The 27670-nt window shown below is 36.1% G+C and overlaps 6 protein-coding genes across 8 annotated transcripts; 4 read left to right on the top strand and 2 right to left on the bottom strand.

Moving 5' to 3' along the window:
• On the bottom strand, positions 1-27562 carry LOC110180530 (uncharacterized). 3 transcript variants are annotated; one of them, XR_015272272.1, is made up of 4 exons: positions 25950-27562; positions 25067-25891; positions 22108-22673; positions 1-268 (listed from the first exon to the last, which is right to left on the bottom strand). XR_015272272.1 is itself a non-coding variant. In XM_020948203.2 (3 exons), the coding sequence occupies exons 1-2, from the start codon at positions 26197-26199 to the stop codon at positions 25074-25076; spliced, it is 1068 nt and encodes a 355-aa protein (XP_020803862.2). In that variant the 5' UTR covers positions 26200-27562; the 3' UTR covers positions 1-268; positions 25067-25073. The 3 variants fall into 3 exon arrangements, 2 of the variants coding, with proteins under 2 accessions (XP_020803862.2, XP_020803861.2); XM_020948203.2 differs by lacking the exon at positions 22108-22673; XM_020948202.2 differs by lacking the exons at positions 1-268; positions 22108-22673 and having other exon boundaries at positions 24552-25891.
• Positions 1515-3360, top strand: LOC110180529 (uncharacterized). The gene is made up of 2 exons (XM_020948201.2): positions 1515-1573; positions 1640-3360. The coding sequence occupies exons 1-2, from the start codon at positions 1553-1555 to the stop codon at positions 3278-3280; spliced, it is 1662 nt and encodes a 553-aa protein (XP_020803860.2). The 5' UTR covers positions 1515-1552; the 3' UTR covers positions 3281-3360.
• On the top strand, positions 5783-6706 carry LOC110180551 (uncharacterized; the record flags this gene model as incomplete). The annotated part of the gene is made up of 1 exon (XM_020948246.2): positions 5783-6706. A coding segment is annotated over exon 1 (894 nt), but the record flags the coding sequence as incomplete, so codon positions are not given.
• LOC110180532 (uncharacterized) lies at positions 8526-9537 on the bottom strand. Its single transcript, XM_020948206.2, has one exon. The coding sequence runs from the start codon at positions 9445-9447 to the stop codon at positions 8632-8634; it is 816 nt and encodes a 271-aa protein (XP_020803865.1). The 5' UTR covers positions 9448-9537; the 3' UTR covers positions 8526-8631.
• LOC110180531 (uncharacterized) lies at positions 10186-11589 on the top strand. The gene has a single exon (XM_020948205.2). It carries the CDS (start codon positions 10251-10253, stop codon positions 11304-11306), a length of 1056 nt encoding a protein of 351 aa, XP_020803864.2. The 5' UTR covers positions 10186-10250; the 3' UTR covers positions 11307-11589.
• On the top strand, positions 13391-15851 carry LOC110180552 (uncharacterized). Its single transcript, XM_020948247.2, has one exon. The coding sequence runs from the start codon at positions 13737-13739 to the stop codon at positions 15366-15368; it is 1632 nt and encodes a 543-aa protein (XP_020803906.2). The 5' UTR covers positions 13391-13736; the 3' UTR covers positions 15369-15851.
• Positions 27563-27670: the final 108 nt, after the last annotated feature.

Here is a 27670-nt window from a genome sequence, read left to right as displayed (position 1 = left end):
TTTTCGTCCGTTCTGTTAATTTGCTCCTGCAACTTAACAGAACCATGTTTTACATGTGTAGAATACTCATACATGGCGTCAAATTGTCATATAGGAGGTAAAATTATTTAACAGATCTTCTTTCATCCAGAGTTAACAGTTAACAGGAGAGAAGGAGACGGCGTTACTTTAGCTATTTTTCCTCGTGTTTCGAGAGGGAGGCGTCGGAGAGGATGCAGCGATGACGTCATTATCAGCCGGCCATTTCTAATAAGATTCCAGTTGTAACCTAGAAATAAGATCTAATTGTAGTCATATAGGAACTGCAAGCTTGTAACTTAATTTTCTAATTGGATAAAATAAAAAATGAGTTTAAAGGAAATTAAGTTAATTTTATTACATTACCACAACTTTTCCAATTTTCAACAGATTTTTATTTAATTTAATATATAGCCATTTTATATTTTTCTTGATCTTTGGTTTTAATTTTATACAAATCGGACGACTAAATCATATAGCTGCCATAGGAACGATCGGACAATTTTTACAGAAAAAAAAAGATAACTTTTTCAGTTTTCAACAGATTTTCATCAAATTGAAGATATAGCTTTCTTGTATTATTCTAGAATGTTGTTTAAAATTTTCCAAAAGCGGATGACTATAACATATAGCCATATACCATACAAACAATGAGTAAATTTAATTATAAAATATAAAATAATCCAATAACAAGATTAATAATATTTATTAATGTTAAAATTAATTGATATATAAATATAAAATATATATTCTCTTTAAGAAAGCCAATTCTTTTAGCCTCTGTAAATTGTTTTTAAAACAATAATGTTAATAATATAAATAATAAATCAATTAAAAAATCATTATCGATAGCTTAAAATATTTAAAAAATATCGACAAGCTGCAAAAATACCAATTCAGCAAAGTGCTGCCCATATTTAAAAATTCATTTTTTAATTTTCACTTTTTTTGCGGTTTCTTGTTTTGCTTTATGCTTCGCTTTCATTGAGTTGTTTTTACACATATATATATTTATTAAATATATATATATATATATATATATATATATATATATAATATATGTACGTGATATAATTAAATATTTTTGCGTACAATTATGAGGCATACGCCCACAAACAATTGACAAAATGCAGAGATTCAGCCTCGAGGGAATTGTGTAAGTCAAAGTAAAAGTGCCGCCAGTGAAAAAACCCAAAAACTAAGATACTTTTTAAAGCTTAATTCTTGCTTCAGATATTATATATCTATAAACCCAAACAAAGGGGTTAAGATATGACTGAAAGAATCTGATTTACATTACGTGAGAATCGGGAGATTTACTGCCACTGTTGATCTATTTCGTGTACTATTATTTTTATTTTTTTCTGGGTCTCAAATTCGACCAACGCTCACGCACAGTTTCAGTGATTATTCAAGATCATAGATGGTGCAGGTGGTGCTCGCTTTGGTGGCTATAAAACGTATTTGTTTTGGCCAAAAGCCAGCCATTGCTCACTCAGCATTCAGCTAACAATAAGCACAGTTCAGAGCCAAAATGAAGCTCAGGGTAGTACAGGTGAGGGATTTCCCTTTTAGCTTTTCTCAGAGTCATCTTTAACTTTTTGTTTTTAATTTTTTTTAGATCTTCCTGTTGGCCTCTCTATTGGGCCTGTCTTCCATACAGGCCGTGGTGGTTGGTGGCTCCCAGCAATTGATTAACAATAATAGGAATGGCTATCGTTATAATGGCCCCGCTCATAAATATTTGCCCGCCGAGGAGCCACATCATCATCAGCATCATAATCAGGAGGAGCAGCATCATCAGCAGCAAGGACATCCCCAGGGCTTCAATGGTCCTTTCAATAAGGAATACTATGAGGGACAGCGGCAGCAGGAACAGCAGGAGGAAAACTCCTGGCAATCACTCTTCTCACAGCCGCAGCAACATCATCAGCAGCAGCAACATCATCAGCAGCAGCAACATCATCAGCAGCAGCAACATCATCAGCAGCAGCAGCAAGTTCTTGGCCACCAGCAACACCATCATCTTAACCAGATCTCTGGCTATCAGCCACACCAAGAGGGTTCTCTGCATCAGCAACATAACCAGATCTCTGGAGGACATCATCAGGAGGGCTACAACAGCTACCAGCAACAGCAGCAGCAGCAGCAACATCAACAGCAACATCACCAGCAACATCACCCACAGATCCCTGCAGGACACCACAATGATCACTCCTATGAGCACCATCCAGGTCTTGGTCCTCAAAATCAACATCATCAACAAGTTCATGGAGGTCCAGGAGGTCTAGGATCTTCCGAATCCTGGAACTCCCACCAAGGACAAAGTGCTCAACATCAGCAAGAGAAAGAATACTTGCAGCAGCAACGTGGTGAGTCCTGGCAGCCAGGAAATCAAGGAGCCCTAGGAGGAGCAGCGTCCTGGAACTCCCATCGTGGACAGCCTCAGCATCATGGTGAATCCTGGCAGCAGTTGGGAGGTTCAGAGTCCTGGAACTCAGAGCGTGGACCAGCCAGTCATCATCAGCAGCAGCAGCAAGGAGGTCATGCCTCAGAATCCTGGAACTCCCATCGCGGACAGCTTGAGCACTCCCAGCAACGTGGTGAAGCCTGGCCAGGCTCCAGCTATGGACACCAGCAGCAGCAACACCATCATCATGACAGCTTGTGGCATCCCATCCAGGAGCACGAGTTGGAGAAGCTCCCTACGGCAGAGGCTCATGCCAGCAGTCAGAAGACCTTTGCCAAGCCAGGTGGAGATCTCAAACTGGTGCCTAGTTACACCCTGTCCAGCGATGCTGAGCACGATCGCTTTATTGGTCTGGATGCCCAGGATACGAGGCTGTTGAGTCAAGGTTTACCTTCGGCTTATCGTAAACACACCTTTGCCTCGCCGATAAAACAGCATCAAGAGCAGCAATTGGGTGGGTCAACCTCTTCCTCATCCTCTAACAAGGATTTTCTGCAAATGCAATCGCATTCATATCAATTGCCCTCGACGCACAGCATCCACAGGGAGTGGCCGCAGCAGGAGCAGCACCAAGGACCTTCCTCCTCCCCTTCCTCGTACTCCCCCTTGGGTGGTAATCGTCAGTTTTCTGTGAGTGCCTATGCTCAATCTTCACCTGGTTCTCAATCCTCTCCTGGCTCCCATTCCTCTCCTGCAATCTATTCCTCCTCTCCTGGTTCCCCTTCCTCTTCTCCTGGTTCCCAGAATGGCATCAACCATCCCAGCAGAGAGTTTCAGGCGCCTTACTATTAAATAATTTCCCTTTTCTTCTATATCATTTTTCCCCTTGACTCACTTTGGAGCTTCCTCATCCGCCATAAGATCTCAAGTTGAGAGTGAGGGAAAAATCTAAAAAGAAAAGTTTTTAAGAAACATAGCCTTCAGCATTGGCATTTCCCAGGAAAAGCCTTTAGTTTGAAGTGAAATTTTGAAGCTAAAATTGTACAAACTTATATCAATTTTTTTTTATACATTTATATATATTTAATAAAATATACTTTGGTGAACATAAAATGACTCAAAAGGTTTATTTACTTTGCTTACTGGAAAATGGGTTTAATATAAAAATATATTTGTTTTAATTGTACTACATTCTTGCTTATAAAATTTAATAAACAAACAAAGCAAAGTCTAAGAATGCTTTACAAATTAAAGAAAAACTATTATTTTCTTTATTCTAATTAGGAAAGCCTAACTAAAATCATTTTTAAATAAACAAAAAGTCTTAAGACTGTGTTTCCCATGACATAACCATTAATAAACATTAAACAAAGCCAGGGCCTAAGACCCACCCATTGTTATTTAAACTAAAGCTAGACAAACTATGCTTATTTTTAACAATTAAATGATATCATCCCTCAAGGGGAAGTAGCTTGTATGACCTTCGCTTAATTTAATTTATTTAAGAGCATGGCTAATTTGATTACGCCGATTTTCGTTGGATAATTGCGAGAATTTGTTTGTAATTTTCTCATACTTGAAAAGCGATTAGAGGCTCAAAATTAGAGACACCAAAAACAATTTTGGTGGAGTTCTCGTGGCTAACATACTTCCGCTTGTAGTCAGAGGGAAGTCAAAGAAGATTTAGCATAGATTCAGCAGATATTCAGCAAAGATTCTATAGAGATTTACGTGAGATTCAAGAGAGATTCAGGGGAGTTTTAAGGGAGATTCAAACGAGATTCAATGGAGATTCAAACGAGTCTCAAGCTAGATTATATGGAGATTCAAACGAGATTTAATGGAGGTTTAAAGAAAATTTAAGAGAGTTTCAAGAGAGATTCAACGAAGATTCAGAAAAGAATCAGTGGAGACTAAAGCGAGATTCAATGGAGATTCAAACGAGTTCCATTTGAGTTTTATTGGATTTCCATTGGAGTTCCATTGGAGTTGCATTGGAGTTTCATTGGAGTTCCATTGGAGTTTCATAGGAGTTCCATTGGAGTTTCATAAGAGTTCCATTAAAATTCGATTGGAGTTCGATTGGAGTTCCATAGGAGTTGCATTGGAGTTGCATTTGAGTTCCATTAAAATTCCCTTTAAGTTCCATTGGATTTCCATTGGAGTTCTCTTTTAAGTTCCATTGGAGTTCCCTCCGAGTCCCCTCCGATTTCCATTTGAGTGAAGGTAAAACAAATACAAAATAAAACCATTCAAGAAGCATTAAAAAATATTACAAAATAAATATATAAAAATCAATGGCAACACCCACACGATAATATGCATTGGCAACTGGCAACCGGCCAGAGGGCTTTGTGGCAACTTTCATTGCTGCAGCTGCAGCAGGAAGCCCACAGCGTCAGTGGATTGTAAATAAATATTGCATTTTGCAGGTCGACTCTTTTTTTTTTGGCACCATTATCCGTCATGTTCATGGCTCCATTTTCGATCAAGTCGAGTCATCGGAATTGAAATGTTGCTCACTGCCGCCGATCAAGCCCAACGCCAAAGCTGTCTGAGGGCAGCTGTTACCAATTGCTACTGCCACTTTCATTTTTTGGCACGGAAGTCTCTTACACACACACACACTTTGGGGCCTGAGTTTTATTTTTAAAATCATACCACAAATGGTTGTGCGGTACTTGCATTAAATCAAAAGGTATGCAAACCGATTTAACTGGCAAATATTTGAGCATTATCTTGGACTAGACCTTAATTAAGTTTTTAACATCAAATGGAAAATAGTTAGCTTGATGATAGCAATTTCATTTTTTTGGGAAATGTACTTGAGGTTTATTTGTTAAGCAAAAATTGGTGGGGAAATCATTTTTCTTTGAATTGGTTTCCTGGTACTAAGAAGCATAAAAAGTAAATCAAATAAAATAAAATCTAGTTAGTTTACTAACTAAATTAATCAGGATAGCCTTGATCTTTTAATAATATTTAATAAATTACCAAAAGGCCAAAGGCCCCCAAGATGGTAATCCATATCTACATTAGATGATATTAATGGTTAACAACATTTAAAGTGACTGACAATCTTCCAGGGAAAACTGGCTTACCCTCTCGCCTTGAAGCTGACTCTGGGAAATTCCTCAACTGGAAAATGTTGCGTTCGAAGGGCAAGAGTTGGGTGATGATGGAAACACCCAACTCCGGCTCAGTTACATGGATTGTTGAACGCTTTAAGAGAGAGAGACACCACCGCGTGGCAATTTGCAGACTTTGCCACATTGCAACACACAACGTGTGTGGTAAGAGCCATTAAAATCATTCAAAAACAAACAAAAGTAGTAGAATTTTAAATAAAACAAATATAAACTTTAAATTTTCATATTAAATTGAATGAAATTTCAAGTAAAACTTGATTTTGAAGTTAAAGTTAAAGCAGAGGAAGCAATCCCGGATTGCGCAACCAAGAGAAAGAGACTGAAGATGAAGATGAAACTGCAACTGGCGACGAGGAGGAAGCTGGTCATATCATTTACAGCGGAACCAGGGATATCGAATGACAGCATTGGGCTTCATATATATGGCCAAGGTGTTGGGGCCAATGGCAGCACTTGCCGGCGAGCATCCATCTGGAGCAACATGTTGTTTGGCCTTATGCAATTGCCACATTATGTCCTCATCCTGGTCAGCTTTAGTGCATCGATGATGGCCCTGCCACAGCCACAGCAGCAGCCAGGGATTAGCTATCACAACTCCTGGTTATATTCAATGCCCTGGCGACCCTTGATCCTGCCCACGGTGGCCAGGTTACCCAGCTTGCCGGGGGCATCACAATTGAGTCCGGGATATACAGGTCCACAGACCTTTCCACAGCTGCAACAGGATCAGCAGCAGCAGCAGCAGCAGCAGCAGCAACAGCAGCAACAACAGAATCCCTACCAGCAACAACAGCAGCAACATCAGCTGCAGCAACAGAATCTCTTCCAGCAACAGCAGCAATATCTTCCTCAGCAATACCAACAACCCCTCCTATTGGGATTGTTCACCCCACAACTTCAGGTGAATCCTTTGGCAGCTCCTCCTCCGCAGACTGGACACTTTACCCTGCCCTTTCGACCCTCACCCTTTGCTGGCTATACGGATGATGAGGAGGAGAATCAAGTGGTGCCACCAAATCGAGGGAATCAACAACAGCAGCAGCAACTACAGCTGCAGCAGCAACAACTACAGCTGCAGCAGCAACAACTGCAGCAGCAGCAGCAACAGCAGCAACTACAGCTGCAGCAGCAGCAACAGCAGCAACTACAGCTGCAGCAACAACAGCAGCAACAGCAACAGCATCAGCTAGAAGAGCCACCATTTCATGCTCATCCCTACAAACCAGTGGCGGAGGGATCAGAGCTTTCAAGGGGAGCAGCTGGAGGGGGCTATGTATATTTATCACCCAGTAATTTATACAATTTAGTAAGAAGTTAGACTTGAAAGCTAACTTCATTTAAAAATACTCGCTTTTTTGCAAATATGTTAAGCAATATGTATCCATAATTTTAATTGTTATTTGTTATATTACCTGAAAATGTAAAAATGTACTTAAATATGTACCTAATCTGATTATAAGTACCCATAATAATATACCATGAGTTATTTTATTTGAGAAAGAGAATGTTTAATTGCTATTATATCTTTTTAATTGAACCTTTATATTGAGCCTTTATAATTTACCCATTAAAATTGTATCATTAATATTGTACTTATGTCATACACCTTTCAGATATACTTATATTGTTAAACATTTAAAAATTTAATTTTTTATATTTTTATGGTTTCTTAAGAAATCTACCTATTTTATTGTTCCTTTGATATTATACATTTCTTAAAATTGTTCTTTTTATATTGAACCTTTGTGGTATAATAATAAAAGTATATAAAAAAGCTTATTCGAAAAAGATTCTTTGGTAATTTTATAAGAATATATAAAAAAAAAAGATTTTTTGGTACTTTAAATTTGAAAAATATCTAAAAGAAATATGAAAAAGAATTCTTCTTATTGTTTCATTAAAATATTACCCTTTCCTTTTTAGCTTTAAAATGTACCTTGAACAATGAACCTTTAAAAATGCACCTTTACTTTTGTACCTTTAAAAAGGTATCATTAATATTTATAAATTTATCTCCTTTTAAATATTTGTCGATATTTAAGTACTAGTACAAATTTAAATTTATAATTTTAAAGTAATTAAAAATAAAAAAAACTCATACTCTTTGATACATATTTTATAATAAACATTTTCTTCACTTTAGTTTTTTTCAATCTATACCTCGTAAACTATTTTTATTTCATGACCCCAAAAACTCTTAATCTTCATCATTTTGACTTTATGAATAATTACTATCCATTTTATCATTAATTTTTATGTATTACCATTAATAAATATTCATTAAATCAGTTAAGACCTCTAACAGTTATTACCATTACAAAATAATCATTATAACTATTAAGAGTCTTAACTTAAGACCCTAATAGTAAGTTATATTTTTGAAATACTTGTGTTAAGTATTTGAAATTCTTGTTATATCTGAGATCCATTATGGCCAATTTGGAAAGGTCTTCCCACACACACGTAACCCCACTCTCTCTCTCTCTCTCTCTGGGGGTCTGGGATACAAGATACAAATAAATCCCAATCCCAGCTTCGGATTCCCTGAGCCCATGTAACAAACAACCAAGATCATGATTATGATGATGATGATGATGATGATGTTGATGATGATGATGAATGATGATGACTCGCCCACTCGTATGTATAACCAAAAAGGCGGCACTTTAAGGCCAACTTTTACCATGGGCGGATCATGAATCGGATTTCCAACTACTACTGTAACTTGTCTATCTCTCTGGCAATTTTCAGCCAGCTTTCAAATGCCTCAATTATGGGCGTCTCGCACAAGTCGCAAATCGGTGAAAATTATAACAAGTGTATGGTGACCTTGTCCAGAGATTGCGCAACCCGAGACTGTCTGGAGATTATTACATCAACTTGCAAAGAGTTTTACTTTTACGATGGCACACTTCTCAGCAGATGAAATAATAACTCAACTTTATAGATACATTTTGTTAGAGCTGGCCCCACAACTCTTTTTATCACAAACTATATAATTTCAAATGAACAAATTAAATACATAGAACTTGTTTTTTGTTTCTTTTTGGGATTTTAAAGCCATAGATCCAGATCATCATAGAGCCAGGAATCACGACGCGAACGTTGAGCCTTTTGCTTGGCCTCGACCGCAGCGCAGGAGGCCTTATAGGCAGCCGTCTTTGTGGCATCCAGATCCTTGGTGGCTTCTGCTAAACGATTGTGTATAATATCGGCACGTTGCTTGGCTGCCGTCATCAGGGCTGTCTTCTCAACGACCTCTTGCTGTGCCCCCTTGGCCACCTTTTTATCATTATCCAAATGTGCATTGGCGATTTCAACGATTTTCTTCATGTATGCAACTTGCTTCTCCGATTTTATGGAAACTGCTTTCAACATTTCAGCATTTTCACCAAATTTCGGCATTGCCGCTGTGATAATACCCAATGCGGCTTCTGCATCGGCCAATTCGAGACGCATTTGATCGAGAATTTGCTGTTTGCCAGCCAAAGCCGCTTCGGCTGCCTTAGCCGACTGTTCGGCCTTGTAGGCCAATTCGGCTTTCACCTGTTGGGATGCCGCCTCAGCGGCACCAATTTGTGCATCACTCGCCGCCTTGGCATCCAGAGCTGCCTTTTGTGCAATGCCATAGGCTATCTTCTTGGGATCACCGGTGCCCACAGAGCTGGCACAATTCGGTTTATTTTCAGTGGTTCCATGGCCGCACGAGAACTCACTTCTCTCATAACGTTCGTTTAGATTAGCATCATTGAAATAGTTGGTCAAATAGTTACGTTCATACGGTTCTATGAATAAATAATTGTAGCTCTCCAATTCAGGCAAAATGCCCAGCAGGAACAAAAATATAAGAATTATTTTAGACTTCGACATCTTTCCAATCGAATACGAATTGAGAATGAGAATGGGGTAGAGCTAGACAACCACTTTGGGAACTTAAAGCCCAAGGCTTACTTGGATGGTAAAGAAAGTTCTGGAACTCGAACTTTTATAGTTTCAGTTTATGTAATTTTTAGGATATCAGAATATGATTTCATCAAGTAAGCCTTGTTCTTAACTTCTTAAGGCCTACTTTGATGGAAAAGATAGTTCTTGAACTCTTAAACCCTTTAACCCTTAAACCTTTAAACTCTTAAACCCTTAAATCCCTAAAACCCTAAACCCTTAAGTCCTTAAACCCTTAAACTCTACAACTTTCAAACTTTTACAGCCTCAGTTTTTGTAATTTTAAGAATTTTTGAATATGATTTCATCAAGTAAGCATTGTTCTAAACTTATTAAGGCCTACTTTGATGTAAAATAAAGTTTTTAAACTCGTAAACCCTTAAACCCATAAACTCTAAAATCCTTAAACCCCTAAACTCTAAAACTCTCAAACCGTTATAGTTTAAATTTTTATAGTTTTTAGAATTTCTGAATATGATTTCATCAAGTAAGCCTTGTTCCAAACTTCTTAAGGCCTACTTTGATAAAAAATAAACTTCTAAGACCCTGAAACTCTATATCATCTTTTGTAATTTTAAAAATTTTAGAATTCGTTTTCCTCAAGTATGCCATGACCTTAACGTATCAGTCAACATGCCCAAGCATACCGTAACTTTCGTCAGTCCCTCATATACCTCTGTCGACTACGGATCTCTCAAAAAAGTAATAATTTTTCCTAAAAAAAAAAAAGAATGTGGTTTTTCTATACTTTTTTGGTTATATCTCTATTGGCCCAAAGTAATGGGCAATATCAACGCGATCGTCCTAGACGTATGCAAGCCTTTGATTTGGATAATGGCGGTGATGGCGATGGTGATATAGGTAGCGGCGGTACCGGAAACGGAGATATGAACGGTAGCGGAAACGGTAACGGTAGCGGAAACTGTAACGGTAACGGTAACAGCAACGGAAACGACATCGGGAATGGCTTCGGAAACGGCTTCGGAAACGGCTACGGAAACGGAAATGGAAACGGCAACGGCAACGGCAACGGAAACGGAAATGGAAACGGCAATAGCCGTGGCGGCGGCGGAGGCATGGATAGATGTGGAGGATCAGGGCGTGATGGTAACAATAAGGGTGACCAAAAAAATCGTTCCGGGCAAAAGATGCAAGAGAATGCCAAGCAACGTAGCTCAGGCATTGCCATCCAGGCGGCCAAAGAGGCCAAGAAAGCCAACGATGATATGGCCTTGGCTGTTAAGGTGGCCGCTGATAAGATCAAAACCGAATATGCTGATAAGGCAACCGCTGCCGCCAATGCTGCCGATGCAGTGCTCTTTGGCAAAGGTCAACTTCTTGAGCAATTAGAAGCTGAAGTATGCAATGCCAGAGCCATGTTGGAACCGGAAGTCCAGAAATTAGCCGCCTACGAGGAGAACGATCAGTTGGCCCATAAGGCACTTGCTCAGTCGCGACGTCAAGTGAAGGGTTTAACCAATTCTGTGAAGGGAGCCAAGGAGAAGCTATGCACATCGGAGCAATTATTACATGTTTGGGAGAAATCGGTAATGGAAGCATTTGCTGTTATGGAGGCGGCACAGAAGCGTGTCAATATGCTAATGCCAATATTGAATGAGGCTCTGCATGATCGTGAGAAGACCAGAAAGGCGGCTGAAATTGCAGCCAAGGCCGCTGAGGAGGCCAGGAGTCGTATTGACCATATGGAGAAGACCGATGGATCATGCCTTGATAGCGCAGAACTTGAACGTCAGCGTCGTGCCTGGGCATATACCCGACGCTTTTAATTTATCAAATGGAGAGAGGCTATAAAAATCCATATGACATATATTTCATAGATAAATGGATTTAGCCAAACAAAAAAATGTTCTCTACCAGTTTTGAAATTTTCTAAAATTAACTTTTCAAAAATTATAATGTTAAATAATTGAAGCGTACAAACAAGCGTCTAGCAATAATGTTCCAGATCTCGAACAAGGCTAAGGAGTTTATATAACTCCGAACAAAGCGCTGCTTTATATATGTACCTTTAAATTACAAAAAAAAATATATATCAATTTGTTTAAACTTTTTTTTTTGTCTTTTAAAATAATTAAAGCATTGAAGTGTGTATACCAAAATTGGTAGCTATAGATGTTGTGGTTTCAGAGATCTATCGAAGCTTATGATCTTCAATAACTCGGTACTCTACAAACTTTTAAATTTCAAAGAAATATATTCTTGATAAATTAAAGCTAACAAATGTGTGTACCAAAATTGGTAGCTCTAGCTTTTATAGTTTCAGAGGTCCATCAAAGTTGAGCAATTAATATTGTCCCAAGTAACTTGGTTATTTGGATACTTAAAATTTTCAAAAAAAATATATTCCTTTAAAGTTAAGGCTTAAAAGTGTGTATACCAAAATTGGTAACCCTAGCTGCAGTAGTTTTAGAGATCCATTGAGGTTTATTAATTGATCTTAAACAAGGGGTGATATTAACCACTTCATACAGGGTATAGGTTAGAAGTAAGGAAATCGAGAGCCGCCTACGAACATATGAAGAGAGTGATAAAGGGAGAATGAAAGGTGGGAAAGAGAAAGTAAAGCTGACAGCAAGGTGCATAAGTACCTTAGGGATTTGAACTTTAAGCAGTCACTCTTCTGGCATCTTCCTTATCTTAGGTGCAAAACTCGACTCCAGTTAAGGGTTAACCATGACCCCAAAGCAGGTGCAAAGAAGGGTTAAGAGGCATTTAACTATTGCAAAATCAACGCGCAAAGCAGAAACCCCAATTAAGATCCCAAAACGAAGGCAACAACAAATAAGTATAAGAAAAAAAACAAATCTCTTTTCGAATTACAACAATTTTCGCAGCTGGGAAAATAGCAACAATTACAGAGCGCAAAAGAAGAAACAGGAGGAGGAGGAGGAGGAGAAGCAGAGTGAAAGAGCAGGTGGAAGAGGAGGAGTGCAAAACAAGTGTTGCTCTGAATTAAATGCAATTTACGCATAAACCGACATGACTTGTGCGAAGAATGAGCAAAAAGAGTGAGAGAAAAATAAAACCTGGGCCCAAAAGGGGGCGGTGAAGGGAGGGGCGTGGTTGGGGCTGACATGTGATATGCAAAAGTGTCACTTGAACTTGAGGCGGCGCTGTCAAAAGTTGGCAACATTCAAACAGTGGTACAAAGTCCATGAAATTGTGAGCAGAAAGCATAAAGTGCAAAGATGCAGGTTTCCGATTATTAAAAAGAATTTATTACAAGATAGAAAGAGAATAATTTTTCAGTTTACAATAAAAAGATATATATATTAATTTGTTGTATAATTTTTGCCAACTTTAATAATGTGATTTTAATGATGTAAAAACCTTAAAAAGCTGTTAAAATTTTATTTGTACCAAACATGGTTAAATTTACTTGGCTGATCAAGAATATATATTATTTGTAGGGTTCGAAAATTACTTTTTTATATTATAATTATAGTATAATAATAATAATAATTATAGTATAATAATAATAATTATAATATAATAATAATTATTATAATATAATAATAAGAATAATTGTAATATAAAAATAATTATGAAATATAGGATAATAATAATGGCATGCAAATTATTACCATTAACCCCATTTCCCCCTTTCCATTTCATTTTGCTCCACTGTTCCCCAAACGAGAGTGAGAGTGAAAGAGTAAAAGGCTGCGACTGCGCTGTGGACGCTGGCAGAGACACACAAAGCGTCGGCAACGGAAACTGAAAGCTTGAAAACCAAAAAAAAAACCGTTGTTGTCCCCCCCCCCCTCTCCCTCTCTCTCTCTTTCACTCTCTCTGGCAGTGGGTGACAGTGTGCGTGAGAGAGCGAGAGATCAGCCGGCGTCGCTGCTGGGGCAAAGGCAGAGGCCTCCACCTGGGTTGATTTTATTTAACATTATTTTTGTTGTTTCTTTTTCTTTTCTGATTTTTTTTTTGTTTTGTTTTGTGAAGTTTTCGAGTGGAGTTTGCTAGTTTGGGGAGTTATGGAAAATGTATAAAAGGGTTAACACGGACGGAGGTCGTCAACACTGCGTCGACGGCTGCGGAACGAGGCGCGTCTCTTAACTATATTAAATTTTTTTTTTAAATTTTACGATCGACCTACGAGGATAATTTAGACATATTTCTTCGTTCATTCTTTTTTTTTGCGTGTAACTTTCTGACTTTGTGTCTGTGTGTGTGAGCGAGAGATCTGTGTCATGCGATTCTCTGGAGTACCGTTAGCCTTGGCTCTGCTTAGCCTCGGCTGCTTTTGCCTGGCCTCAGAAGCTTCTGCTGCTGCTGCTGCTGCTGCTACTCCCTCTGCTGCTCCTACTTCTGCTTCTGCTCCTCCTGCTTCCCCTTCTGCTGCCTCTGGAAAGCCCAAGAGGGATGCCGGTTTGAGCTTTTCTAGTTATCATGGCCCCTCCCACAAGTACTTGCCGCCCGCCTATGAAGGTCATCAGCTGAGCTATCACGGAGCAGGAGGAGGAGGAGGAGGTGGCTACCATGGCAACTCTCTGTCCAGTTACACCACGGACTACGGGCACTTGGAGAGCGAAAGCGGAAACGGAAATGGCGGCAGCCATCATTATGCTCATCATGGCTACGGCTATGGCTCTCCAGCCAGACCACATCATCATCATTATGTGCCAAGTCCCAAGATCGAGACATATATTGTTCAGACCACGAGCAGTAATTCCGGCTCTGGACATGGTTACCATGGTGGTCACAGTGGAAGTCACAGCTTGAGTCACGGCCCCAGTCACGGGCTAAGTCATGGTCCCAGTCACGTGCTAAGTCACGGCCCCAGTCACAGCTTTAGTCACGGTTCTTCGCATGGTTTGGGCTACAAATATCCAGCGCCAGGAGGAGGAGGAGCAGGCTCATCCGCTTACCTAAATCTCCTGGGCGGCGGCGGTGGAGGTGGTCACAAGACCAGCACTTATTTGGTGGCCACACCCGAGTACTCCGGCGGATCCCTGCACAGACCCAGTCCCAGCTACAGTTCTCATGGAGCCCCCAGTCACGGCGGCTACAGTCACGGCTTTGGACATGGCTATAGTCATGGCATTGGACATCATCAGATCAGTAGCAGCAGTGGCAGTCATGGTCACTCGACAAGTCATGTGGAGCATAGCCTGGAGCATGCTCTGGAACATGGACTGAGTCACGCTTTGGGTCTCGGATTGGGACACTCTTCAGGCGGAGCAGGAGGAAGCCATCATGGCCCAGTGTTTGCCCAACATCCGCTACCCCAGCCGGCAGAGGAGCACTCTGGCTACACCTACGATGCCCCCGTCACACCCTTTGGGAAAGGAACACCCCTAAGCAGCTATGGAGTCCCCCTAATACCCGGCTATGATCATCAGCAAGAGTCCCTGCAGGAGCAAGTCCTGGAGCAGGAGCACAAACTGGAGCGGGAACAGGAGAGAGAGACACCCGTCTATGCCTTGGGTCACAAGGGATTGGGACACTTTAGCTATACGGCCAGCAAACCGCAGGCTCTTCACACCGATGTCCTGGGAGGCGGTAATGGCGGGGTTAGTCACTCCGATTTGGAGATATCGAAGGCACCCTTCAAACCCAGCGCCTTTCTGGGTGCCAAGCATGAGAGTAGCTCTGGTTCTGTGACCAATTCCATTTCTGGTTATGATTATGCCACACCAACATCACCATTCCTGCAGGCGCCATCATCGCCGGGTTATGACTATCAGGCGCCGGCACAGCTCTATGGTCCTCCAGGACACTCCGGAGACTCGGCCACGCCCATTTTTGAACCAGAAGCCACATACCTGCCCCCTGCCAGCAGTTATGGACCACCAGCCACGTCCTCGCATGGCTATCATTAAATTATTGAATTAGTTTTTAAGCTCGAAAAACACTGTATTTTTCCCCCCAACTATCTATCTATATATGTATTTTTTTTATCTTTAGGCAAGAACGAACAATAAAAAATATATAAATAAATGAAAAATATAAAAAAAAATATAGTATTTATAAAAAGGGTTTTAAGAGGTTTATCATTTCTATAGAAGAGAGAGTTTCGAGGAAGAGATTTATGAAAGATATATTTAGATCTAAAAGATATTGAACCCCCATGAAAATAAAACCCTTTAAAGATCACTTTATAAATCTAAAGATATATCTAAAATATATATTTAATATATATAAATAATCCCCTAAATCCTCTGCAAACCTTAAACCAATTTCTATAAATCGAAATGTTACTTTCTCATCTACACTTTTAACTTAACTTGTCACTGGGACTTATTCCAGATTATTTAAAATTCCAAACATGTAGCACGATTTTGCCAGTTTTCTCTCTTGATTTTTTTTAGTAGATTATTCGATTTTTTGTTTCGGAAATTTCGCTTGAAATTTGTGATTCGCATTTGATGCGAGAAACTATATCAAAAGTAAGTAAACTCGCTGGGTGAAATAGTTGGGGAGTGGTGGAACCTACGCCTTTGGCATGGTAATTGATCAACAAGTGAATCAAGCTATCAAGCCACTTAAAAACAGTTGAAATCCGGTTGGATTAAAGCTTTAATCAAGATCTGGGTGAGAGGGGAAGGTCTCTCATTAAAGGAGGTTGGTAATCAGGAAAGCAAACGAAGATTGCATAATAAAGAGGAGTTTTCTTTTGTAATTGGTGCTAGGAAATAATTTGGAGAATCATTAGTTTAATAGATAATTGGATTAGAAAGGTAAATTTTATAGGGCAGATAGATATAGGATCTTGAGAAGCCTGAGAAGATAGTGATAAGATTATTATATCGTTGAATATTAAGCTAAAAAAAGTTAGGAAAATATTATAAAAGGGATGAAAATATTAAAGAAAAATCATATAATTATTAATTATAATATAGTTGGATTCTTTACAAATATCTTTATAGATCATAATATCTTAGAATAATTAGCTAAGCAAGCCTCAGTAGATCATAATAGATTATTATATTGTAAAATGATTCTTAAAAACTTAGTTTGTGGAATAATTGTATACAAAATGATAATAACTTAATAGAGAAGCTCGTTATAGGATTTAAAAAATCCCGAGGACCTTTAGTTTGTGGGATAATTGCAAAAGAAAGCTTTTTATATTGAATCATCATATTGATTACGTTATTGGATCATTATATCATAAAATAATTACCATAGAAAACCTTAAAAGGTCATGATAAAGATCATAATTTCATGGAAGAATTACCTAAAGAAGTTTCTTTTATTTCAGAAGATTATTAAAGTAAGCAAGAAACCTATGAAAAATATTCAGAGAACCTGAAGAATAAAATCTAGAAAAATAATTTAAGATCTTTAAAAGAATTATTATATTACAATAATAATAACAAACTAAATAATATTGAATTTAAAACTACAATCAAGACAAACCAAAAAGGTTGAATAAGTATATTACATTAATTATAATACCAAACATAATAATATTTAATTAAAAAATACTATCAAGACACAACAAAAAGGTTAAATGAGAGCAAAATAGAAAGAAAACCCTTTAAAAAGTCTCATTTAAAGTACTTTATAAGAAATAAGTGTAAAGAACCCTCATTAGTATTCCATCTGCTTATTGAACCAGAAACAAAAACCCAAATAAAATCAACTAAATACCAAGCCAAAATGGCACTCGTATCTATCCAATCTACATATATATCTACATATATATCACCTCCACTTGTTCATCATCTAAAAACCAACTCAACCCATTCCGATTCCGATTGCAGCATTCACAGTCACCGGTTGATGATGGATGGTCAACGCACTCACTGCTACCATATTAATCATCACGCCAAAGCCATCATCCCGAGACCAATTCCGAACTTCATCCAATTCCCGTTGCCATTCCCAAAAAAAAAAAAAAAAATCTCCATTCCAATCTCTGTTACGCAATCGATGGTATTTTATCCAACCAGTTTTTCTTTTTTTTGGCCATTTGATCCTTAAGTCGCTGACCTACATCAAAGTAAAACAAGAGGCAGCGCAACGTAACGAAAGTGAAAGGATGGGACAGCTTGATAGGCTTCATCTCGGATTGGATTAACAGTATATATATATATATATATATCTATATTATATATTATATTAACTGATCTGTAACTTGACCTAGGCCTACAGTTGAACTTGACTCTCTCCCACGTTCGGTTTTTGTTGGCTAATTGAATCTCACATCCGTTCCGGAAGCGGCCAGAATTCAACCAGCGAGACGTGACCCAAAAGCCAAGTTTATAGAAAAGACATCTTACACACTGGCTGGGTTTTCCAGCCAACCTTTGTATTGTTGTTATTTTATTTTATACACGCTATTATGGGAATTATTTATGCCTTTGAATAGGCACGAAATGTCTTGATTTCATAAAAAAAGCGAAATAAATAAAAGAAGCGAGACCTCGCACAACTAAAGGTGAAAATATGAAAAACAACGCCCCAACTGTTTCCAAACTGAGTCATATCATCAAGATGCATTTATGGATCTATGGTTAAGTATGGGTTAAAGATTTCTTTATAAATTTATAAATATTATTAAGATCTATAAAAAGTGCTTGGTTTTATAATTTACTTTTTGGTATATAAATTGCCTATGCAAAGAATTGATGGAATACTGAAAGATAGGACCCTGATCATAAAGACTTTAGAGATATTATAGGTTAGGTACATAAATTACTGCCTCCAGACTGAGTCATATCATCAAGATGCATTTATGAATCTATCTTTATAGGTTATAAATATATTTATAAAAATTATAAGGATATTTAAGGAGAACTTTATATTCTTGTTTACTTTTTGGTATATAGATTGTTTATGCAAAGAATTTATGGGATACTGAAAGATAGGACTCTGATCATAAAGACTTTAGAGATATTATAGGTTAGCTACATGATTATGATATAATTTATATACATTTCCTTAGAAAAGCTTTCGATTTTAAATTAATAAACTGTTTATATTCAAAACCAAAAAGAAAACTAAGTACCTGAATCTTAAATTTATATACTCTTGCAGTTTGCAATTAAATTATAGGATCATATCGGACATTTTTCATTACTAAGCTGTGAACATTCACTTTCTTTAAATCAAAATTTATGGATATATATATATATATATGACAATTTTCCTAAAAGTCAAACTTTAAAAATATCACAACTAGGCCAAAAAAGCAATTATTTAATTTCGGAAAGCTGTTCTTTGCTAGTTTTTATTGGTTTAATAAATCTGCATACTCATTTTAAAATTATAAAAAAATAAAATTTTTGTAATTTTTTTTTTAAATTTAATGAATTATCCCCTTAAAAAAATTGAAATAATTTGTAAATTATTTTTTGCCGTGGAACATGTCTAGAAAGATTCGCCAGTTAAAGCTGATCAAGAATATATATGGTTTATAGGGTCGGAAATGACTCCTTCACCACCTTTTAAGCTTCGGACTAAAATTATATTACCCTGCAAAGGGTATAACGGGCTAAGAGTAAACTAGAAAAGAAAGTAAGTTCGACACGCCAAGGGATATACCCTTGTACATTAGAAAGCAAATAGAAACTAACAGGAGAGATATAAAACAGAGATATTTAAACAACCCAGGTCAATTAAATTTTAATTCCATCAAAAATCAAATAACAATTTTTTAAAATCGTATAAAATAATTATTAAACAGTTCTATAAAATATATATTATAAAACAACTACTAGTAATATTTGGTAAAATATCAGTAATTAACTATGACCAGTAAATAGCTATGAGTAGTAAGTATCTATGAACATTAAGTAACTCTGAACAATTAGATGACCAGTAAGTAACTCTGATCAGTACGTATCTATGATCAGTAAGTATGTATGTATAATCAGTTACTAACTTTGAACACTAATAAACAATGACTTGCAACTTTTGTAACACAACACTTTTCTAAGACTTGGCTGGCGGCAGTCACTTCGTTCCGGGGATGTTAGAACCAGTTGGGAATTATATGCACAGATACGCGAGATTTGTTTTGGAACAAATTTAAGATTTATTTAACTAGGATCAGTAATTAACTATGACCAGCAATTAACTATGACCAGTAAATAGCTATGAGTAGTAAGTAGCTATGAACATTAAGTAACTCTGAACAATTAGATGACCAGTAAGTAACTCTGAACAGTAAGTATCCATGACCAGTAAGTTACTCTGATCAGTAAGTATGTATGACCAAGTAAGTATGTAAGATCAGTTACTAACTTTGAACACTAATAAACAATGACTTGCAACTTTTGTAACACAACACTTTTCTAAGACTTGGCTGGCGGCAGTCACTTCGTTCCGGGGATGTTAGAACCAGTTGGGAATTATATGCACAGATAGGCGAGATTTGTTTTGGAACAAATTTAAGCTATTTGAATGAAACTATGGAGTTATTCTGCTATTTAATTTTACTAATAAAGAAATCGGAGCGTGGCGAATCGGTGGACTATATGTATTTACATATATATAGCTGCCATAGGAACGATCGGACGATTTATAGAACTATGATCAGTAATTAACTGTGACCAATAATTAACTACGAGCAGTAATTAGTTTTGACCGGTAAGTAACTCTGAACAGTAATTATCTATGACGAGTAAGTAACTCTGATCAGTAAGTATCGGTGAACATTATCTAACTATGATCAGTAAGTATCTATAGCCAGTAAGTATGTATGTTTGATCACTTACTAACTTTGGACACTAATAAACAATGACTTGCAACTTTTGTAACACAACACATTTCTAAGACTTGGCTGGCGGCAGTCACTTCGTTCCGGGGATGCTAGAACAAGTTGAGAATCATATGTACAGATGTGCGAAATTTATTACGGAACAAATGTAAGCTATTTTACTAAAACTATGGAGTTATTCTTTTATATAATTCTACTAGTATATAAATCAAGGCATGGCGAATCGGTGGAATATATAACATTTCCAGTTTTCAAAAGATTTTCATCAAATTTAATAAATTGCTATTATATATTAATCTAGAATTTTGTGTTCAATTTTATAAAAATGGCACTGCTATGTATATTATATAGCTGCCATACAAACGATCGTTAATAATAGCGAAAAATGCAAAATTTTGAATGTATAACTGTATATATAAAATATATAGGTGAATGAAAAGAAAGCAGACATTACTTTATTGTTTTTTTAAGACAAATATAAATATAAAATGTATATTTTATTAATTCCTAGTGATCGAAGAGGGTGATTTGCAAGGGTATATGAACTTCGGCGTGCCGAAGTAAGCTTCCTTTCTTTTTATACGACAATTTATGGGACAAACCAAAGTATATAAATTTCATAACTAAGCCAAAAAAGCATTAATTTTAATTTGGTAAGCTTTCCCATATTAGTTTTTGTTAGGTTAATAAATCTGCATACTCAATTTAACATTTTAAAAATTTAAAAATTTTTCGAATTTTTTTGTTGATAATTTTAACGATAGAACCCCTTAAAAAATTTGAAAAAATTTAAAAATATTTGTTTTCGCCCAGAGATGGTCAGATTGACTCAGTTTTTTCCGCTGATCAAGAATATATATGGATTATAGGGTCGAATATGACTCCTTCACTTCTTAAGCTTCTGACTAAAATAATAATACCATTAATTAAGCCGATATTTATCCATATTTTTATGTGACAATTTTTCTAAAAATCTCAATTTAAAAAGCTCATAACTAAGCCAAAAATTGATTAGTTTGAATTCGGAAAGCTTTTATATGTTAGTCTTTAGTCGGTTATTAAATCTGAATACTCAATTTGAAATTATAAATATATTAAAATTTTTATCATTTTTTTGTTTTAATTTAAATGAAATATCCCCTTAAAAAAAAATTTAAAAAATGTACAATTTTTTTTTCTTTGAAACATGGCTAGATCGACTCAGTTTTTTATGCTGATCAAGAATATATATGATTTATAGGGTCGAATATGACTCCTTCATTGTTTTGTAAGCTTCTGACTAAAATATTAATACCGTGCAAAGGGTATAATGAGATAAAAGTAAACAAGGAATTAAAACTTTGGCTAGACAAAGGATATACCCTTGTATTTGAATCATTTAGAATCGATTCACTATGTTAAAAAGCAAATAGAAATTAACAGGAGATATATAAAACATTTTCACATAACAATAAAATTTTTATCAAATCGAAAATCAAATTAAAATAAGTTTCGAAATCGTATAAATCTTAATACCCCGCAAAGCATTTAATAATACTACTAATAACAATAAATACTAAAACAGGGCTTGAAAATAATAATAATATAAGTTAAATTTCATGAAGTTTCGCTTGCATTTAGTTTTTATCCCCCTCCCCTAAACCTAGAAATTTCGATAATAAAAAAAGGTAAACAACGGCATTTTCCAACTCTCAAAATATCAAAATGTTCACCCACAAGAGAGGATCGAATTCGTTAAGCGGCTCTCCCGCTCTCTTGCTCTCTCGCTCTCACATTCCACTTTCCAGGAGGAGAGCACGGCCACTAAGCGCGAGAGCAGAAAAAAATTCGCGCGCGCGAAGGCAAAGGAAAACGAGGATAAGCGAAAGAAAAAATAGCTTTGGATGACTCACCCGCTTGCATTGTTGTTGCTGCATATCCGACATTGTTGTTGCTGCTGATCCCAATTGGCAAATTAGAGTACTTTCGCACACTCGCACACACAAATTTCTTGTTCTTGTTATTTAAGGGTGTTGGCACACTCATATTTATTGCACTTGCACATAAAAAAAAACAACAAAACTAGCCAAAAACAACGCAGGGATCTTGGCTGTGGAAAAAAACACACACACATACGGGACAGGAGCCCGATTTTCTTATTGGGGCTAATACAGGCCTTGCCCCCACAAACAAACACTTTCCACTGATAGAGCTCACTGTTTTCACTTATTTCCACCACTTTTCCGGATTTTTCCGCCGTTAGTTTTTCCGCAATTCAATTTTTTCACGGAGCGATCTGCAATGCGTGCGTCTTTGGCGAATTATTTTTTCGTTTGCTTTCTGTTTTCGTCCGTTCTGTTAATTGGCTCCTGGAACTTAACAGAACCATGTTAGGAGTAACATTTTACTCGTTTACAGATACACGGTAACAGAGAACCCAATTAGAGAAGGCAGTTCTAAGTGGAATCTGCTAACAGTGCTGCAAACCGAATTTGAAATTTCGAAATTATTATTAAAACAATTAAACAGTTAAAGGGGAAACTTTAAATTATAAAATTGTAAGCATCAAATAATACTTATAAATTTATGTAATGGTGGAGTGGATTTTAGAACTAAAAATGGTAAATTTAGAGATATTACTCGCGTTGTATAGGTTATTTTTCCCTTAACTGATTTGAGCTCTACAATTAAACTGGAATTAACAATAAAATGAAAAATAATAGAGGAATATAAAGCTCTTCTATGTTAGTTTTTAGTTGGTTAATAAATCTGCATACCTAATTTAAAATTGCAAAAAATTAAAATGTTTTTGTTAATTTTTGACAATTGTAATGGAAAATAATGAAAATTTTGATATGGCTAGATCGACTCGACTGTATAATTACTGCATACCAAAACTCAAATCTCTGGTAATCAAGGTTCCCGAGTTACCATAGGTCTCAATAGGAAAGAAATAGTGTTTTATGGTATCTTCCTTAGAACTCATTCAATTTCGAAATAAATAAATATATAAACTAATGCAAAGTAAGATAATATTAATAAAAACTTGCATCCCAAAATCCTACTCTCTGGTAATTAACCTTTCACAGATCTGATCTACTTAACCCATCTATAAAACCCGGCAGGGTTTGCTGAATAAACTCAACCGGACTTGAGGTAATCCCCCCCAAATATGTATTTTGGGCAGGGTCAACCATAGCTTATGTAAACCCCGCCTTGGGGGCAATCTTCTTTCTTTCTTGGAATCTTAACTGTGTCGACAAGTTCATTCAGGCACAACAATCGAAAGGTGAACAACAACGATAAATTAGATAATTTTCGTATGATTCGAAATGTGACAGGTGGAACAATATACCCAAAAAAAATATGAAAAAAAAGAGAGAGAGAGAGAAGAAAAAAAAAGGTTATTGGGGGATTAGCTTATGACAGGTTTATGGCTGACCATTGGTTATCGATAAGTTAAAATGAGGGAGATCGATCGGGCGACCGATCAATGTGGGAATTATGTGCGAATTTTGCAGGGGCAGGGCTTTAAATATTTTGCTCACACATTAACACCGAAATGAGCCATAAAAAAGGTGTTAAATAATTTCATTTTTATCGTTTATTGTTGTTAAACCCGCCGCCCCTTTCGTGTTGTCTTTTTTTTCGCTTTTTTCCTTTTGTTATTTATGAGTTTTATGCCTGATTTTTTGTTAATTTTGAACCCACTCCAAGGGATCCGGCGGAAAGGGGAGGCAGGTGTAACCACCATACATTTCATTTCACATTTTTTTTCAACAGTTTTTCTTTTTTTTGTATTAAAGTGCAACAGCAGCAAACGACATTCACTTTTCATTCGCGCTTTGCTTGTTTTCTTTTATTTTTTTGTCTTGTTTTTTACTTTTCGTTTGCTGCTTCTGCTTCATGTTTTGCATGCGGTAATAATTGTTGCTTATTTTTATTTGTTGTTACTGTTTATTTTCATTCATTTATCGCATTTTAGTTGAAAGAGCTCAGCGGTGTCGATGTGTTAGCAAAAAAAGTGGAGATTATGAATGGGAATTCTATTTATTTACCTATTTTATTTTACTATTTAAATATTATAATTAAAGGATAGGGTAGAATACGTAATATTTCAAGAGTGTTTGAAAATAATTTGTATATTTCTGTGCCAAAAAATTGTCAAGTCAAAAAGTGTTTCGAAAAAGAACTATGAACCCCCTGGTTCATTATGGATTCTTTTTAAAATCATAATAAAGTTTAAATAAAAAGTGAGTTTAATGTTGTGTTAATAAGTTTAATTGTTAAACGAAATAAATAAATAATAATTAATATAAATAATAAAGAGGTTTTCTTTTACTTTAATAAAAAGTACTTCATTTTTTTCAGCATTTAAATCATTTCAGTTTATTTTTGGTAAAAAATACCATATAATTACAATTTTATTTACAAATTTTACTGAATGAAATATTTTTAAACATTCAATATTCAAAAGAGTTTACCTCTTGCTTTTTTTTATAAATTTTACTGAATTAAAATCTTTAAATAATCAATTTGCAAGAGTTTTCTTTTCTTTCTTTCTTTTTAGAAATTTAACTAATTAAAATATTTTTCAAATAATTAATATTCAAGAGTTTTCATCTCTTTCATTATTTTAAAAATTTTACTGAATAAAATATTTTTAAACTAATTAATATTCAATAGAGTTTACCTCTGCTTTATATATACAATTTGCAGGCAAGTTTTCTTGAATAAAATTAATATTAAATACCACAAAAGGTTTAATAATTCTGCATTAAAATCTTCAGAATCTTTATCATTGTTGATTTCATTTACAAATTGACTTGCAATCACAGAACTAGTCTTTATTCTTCTCTCCCATCAGCTTACCTTTAGTTCAGATAAACTCTTCCTGCTCCTCCTCCTTTACATTCAAGTCCAGTAAGTCTTTTTGATCTGCTTCTCCATCTCCTTGAAATCTAGATTGATTCGTCTGCGTATTAGCCTTCTTCTCGATGGGTTTTTGAGTAAAAGCAGCACTAAATTGCGGCTTTTGTCGCACAATCTTGTCATTTACATGACCACTGGCTGCACTATGACGAATCAATTGCTGGCGACGCATATAGTCTGCCCCACAAACGGAGCAAACGTAAGCCTTGCAAAGGCTGTGAACGAATAGATGGACATCTCGGTTCTCCTGACGTCCAAAGAGTTTCTTGCAAATGTGACAGCTAAAGGATTTGACTGAACTATGCGAGGCAAGATGCTTTTTGTAATTCACCGGATGACTGAATGCGGCCTGACAGATGCTGCAAACGAAATCCCGCTCCTGGCGATGCACTGTCTTCACATGCTGATCCCGTTCACGACGCTTCTGAAAGCGTCTCTCACAACCGTCCTCCGGGCAGGGAAATAAATACTCTTTGAGATGTTTGTAACTCACATGGCGATCCCTATTCACGCGTTGGACAAATCGAGCCGGGCACTGCGGGCAAGGGAAATTCCTTTGATCCGAATGGGAGTTCATGTGATCCACGAGGGCATTGTGTCTTTGAAACATTTTGCCGCATATTTCGCAGGTTAATTCAGAAGACGGTTTCTTTGGCGTGCCATTTTCGGCGGGGCAACGACTATGGAGTTGCCGTCGGTGTGCGGAAAGCTCCTTTCGACTGGAAAAGCTTTCGGGGCAGCTGCGGCAGGCAAAGGATTGAAGTCCTGCGAGGACAATTAAGCGTATAATTCAAGGTAATATTTAAGGGTTAATTAACCTCACCCTTGGGATACTCTAGATTCCCCAGATTTCGCTCCTCAAACTCTTGTTCCTCTCGCTCCAGGGCCAATTCCTCATCATACATCTCCTGCGACTCGCGACAGATAAAGTCATCCATGTCATCCTCTTCTTCTTCAATTGCATCGTCATCTTCATCGCCATCATCATTGCCGGCATCATTCACGACAACGAATAGGGTCTGGAACCTGCTTACATCGTACATCATTGTTGTTGTTGATTCTAGGGGATGCATTTGAATAAATTAAGCAACTGCGAGAGAATTAATTAACTTTCTGTTTGTCGCAATGTGACCAGAGTTCTGAAACCTTAAAATGCCAGAGATTTCACTGAAACGAAGAAAACACCGGCTGTTAGAAATGGGCAGCACTGCTTCTTATCGAATGTTATCGAATATAGAGCGGATAAAATTCAAATTATTAAACATTTTCTGTTAAAATTTAAAAAAATTAATGATAGTAAGAAAATTATAATAGAAATGCATGCAAATTTAATAAAATAAATGAAAATTAATACTTATTTTTAAGCAAAGCTTATGACAAACATTAAAATAAAAAACTGAGAATAAAGTTAATTTCAGAACTTGAACATTGCTATTTCCTTGCAGAGAAAATCTATCATAAATTAGTCAAAAATGCATTAATTTCAAATCGGAAAACTGTTTTATGTTAGTTTTTTGTACGATTATAAATCTGCATACTCCAAATAGAATTTTAGAAAATTAAAATTTTTTCTAATTTTTCTGTGTCCAATTTTTATGAAATAAAATTTAAAAATGTTGGAAAATTTCGAAAATTTATTTTTCGAACGGATATAGCTAGATCGACTCGCCTGTTGATGCTGATCAAGAATATATATGATTTATGGGGTCGGAAATGACTCCTTCACTTAGTTTTAAGCTTCTGAATTAAATTTTGATATCCTTCAAAGGTATTCTTTTAAAGGAAAACTTTACAAATATTTAAATTTGTTTAGATGAGATGAATAAATTAAAATGAATATATTGTTTATATTAATATTTAAGTAAAACACTATATTCTTATATATTTTAATCAATTGTTATGCAATTTATTTATACGCTATGTAAATATAATTTGTTCACAACTGTTATATAATTATTTTTTTCGCATTTTTCTGTTTTGATTACGTAACATTTAATTTATATATAACATTTTGTCGGCTGAAACGTTTTTGCTAAAAATCGCCGCCGCGGGCAAGGTTTTCCAGCGCGAACGCCACGCGAGAAGAATTGTCTTCAAAATCAAAATCAAAAACCAAAAAACGGAAAATGCCCCATAAAAACTTACGGGCTACCACACACACACACAACTTTGCTTTCGTTTTTTAAAATAAAAAAATTCTTTATATATACTATATATATATTTATTATATATACTATATATTTTGTTAATATCATTTTAATTAGATGGCTTTGCGTCAGTTTTAAAGTAAGAAAATGTGCGCTGGTTTCCGGTTCTCTTTTTAAATGGCTAAAACGTGGAAACATTTGACTGTCTTCATTTTTTTTTAATGTATTACATACGTTTCGTGTTTAATTGTGTTTGATTTAATGTTGTTTTAATTTTTTATTATTTATTTATTATTTAATAATTTTTTTGTTTCGTTTTGCTTTAGAATTTTAAATGCTATAAGTAAATACCTGCCTCTGCGCCTGTCTTCTGCAATTATTTGGTATTCTTTGCTTA

The sequence above is a fragment of the Drosophila serrata genome, unplaced genomic scaffold, assembly GCF_035046125.1.
Source record: "Drosophila serrata isolate PLE 108 unplaced genomic scaffold, ASM3504612v1 contig_276, whole genome shotgun sequence".
Lineage (NCBI taxonomy): Eukaryota > Metazoa > Arthropoda > Insecta > Diptera > Drosophilidae > Drosophila > Drosophila serrata.
Note: the sequence above shows the minus strand (reverse complement) of the source record. Positions and strands in the feature narration are given on the sequence as shown.

What these genes read in the sequence shown, in the direction of transcription:
- LOC110180532 (XM_020948206.2), bottom strand. Translation starts at nt 9,447, where the DNA reads ATGTCGAAGTCTAAAATAATTCTTATATTTTTGTTCCTGCTGGGCATT.
- LOC110180531 (XM_020948205.2), top strand. Translation starts at nt 10,251, where the DNA reads ATGTGGTTTTTCTATACTTTTTTGGTTATATCTCTATTGGCCCAAAGT.
- LOC110180530 (XM_020948203.2), bottom strand. Translation starts at nt 26,199, where the DNA reads ATGCATCCCCTAGAATCAACAACAACAATGATGTACGATGTAAGCAGG. An exon ending in GAATCTAGAGTATCCCAAGG is followed by an intron (nt 25,892 to 25,949) that starts GTGAGGTTAATT and finishes TTGTCCTCGCAG; the next exon opens with GACTTCAATCCTTTGCCTGC.
- LOC110180552 (XM_020948247.2), top strand. Translation starts at nt 13,737, where the DNA reads ATGCGATTCTCTGGAGTACCGTTAGCCTTGGCTCTGCTTAGCCTCGGC.
- LOC110180529 (XM_020948201.2), top strand. Translation starts at nt 1,553, where the DNA reads ATGAAGCTCAGGGTAGTACAG. An exon ending in TGAAGCTCAGGGTAGTACAG is followed by an intron (nt 1,574 to 1,639) that starts GTGAGGGATTTC and finishes AATTTTTTTTAG; the next exon opens with ATCTTCCTGTTGGCCTCTCT.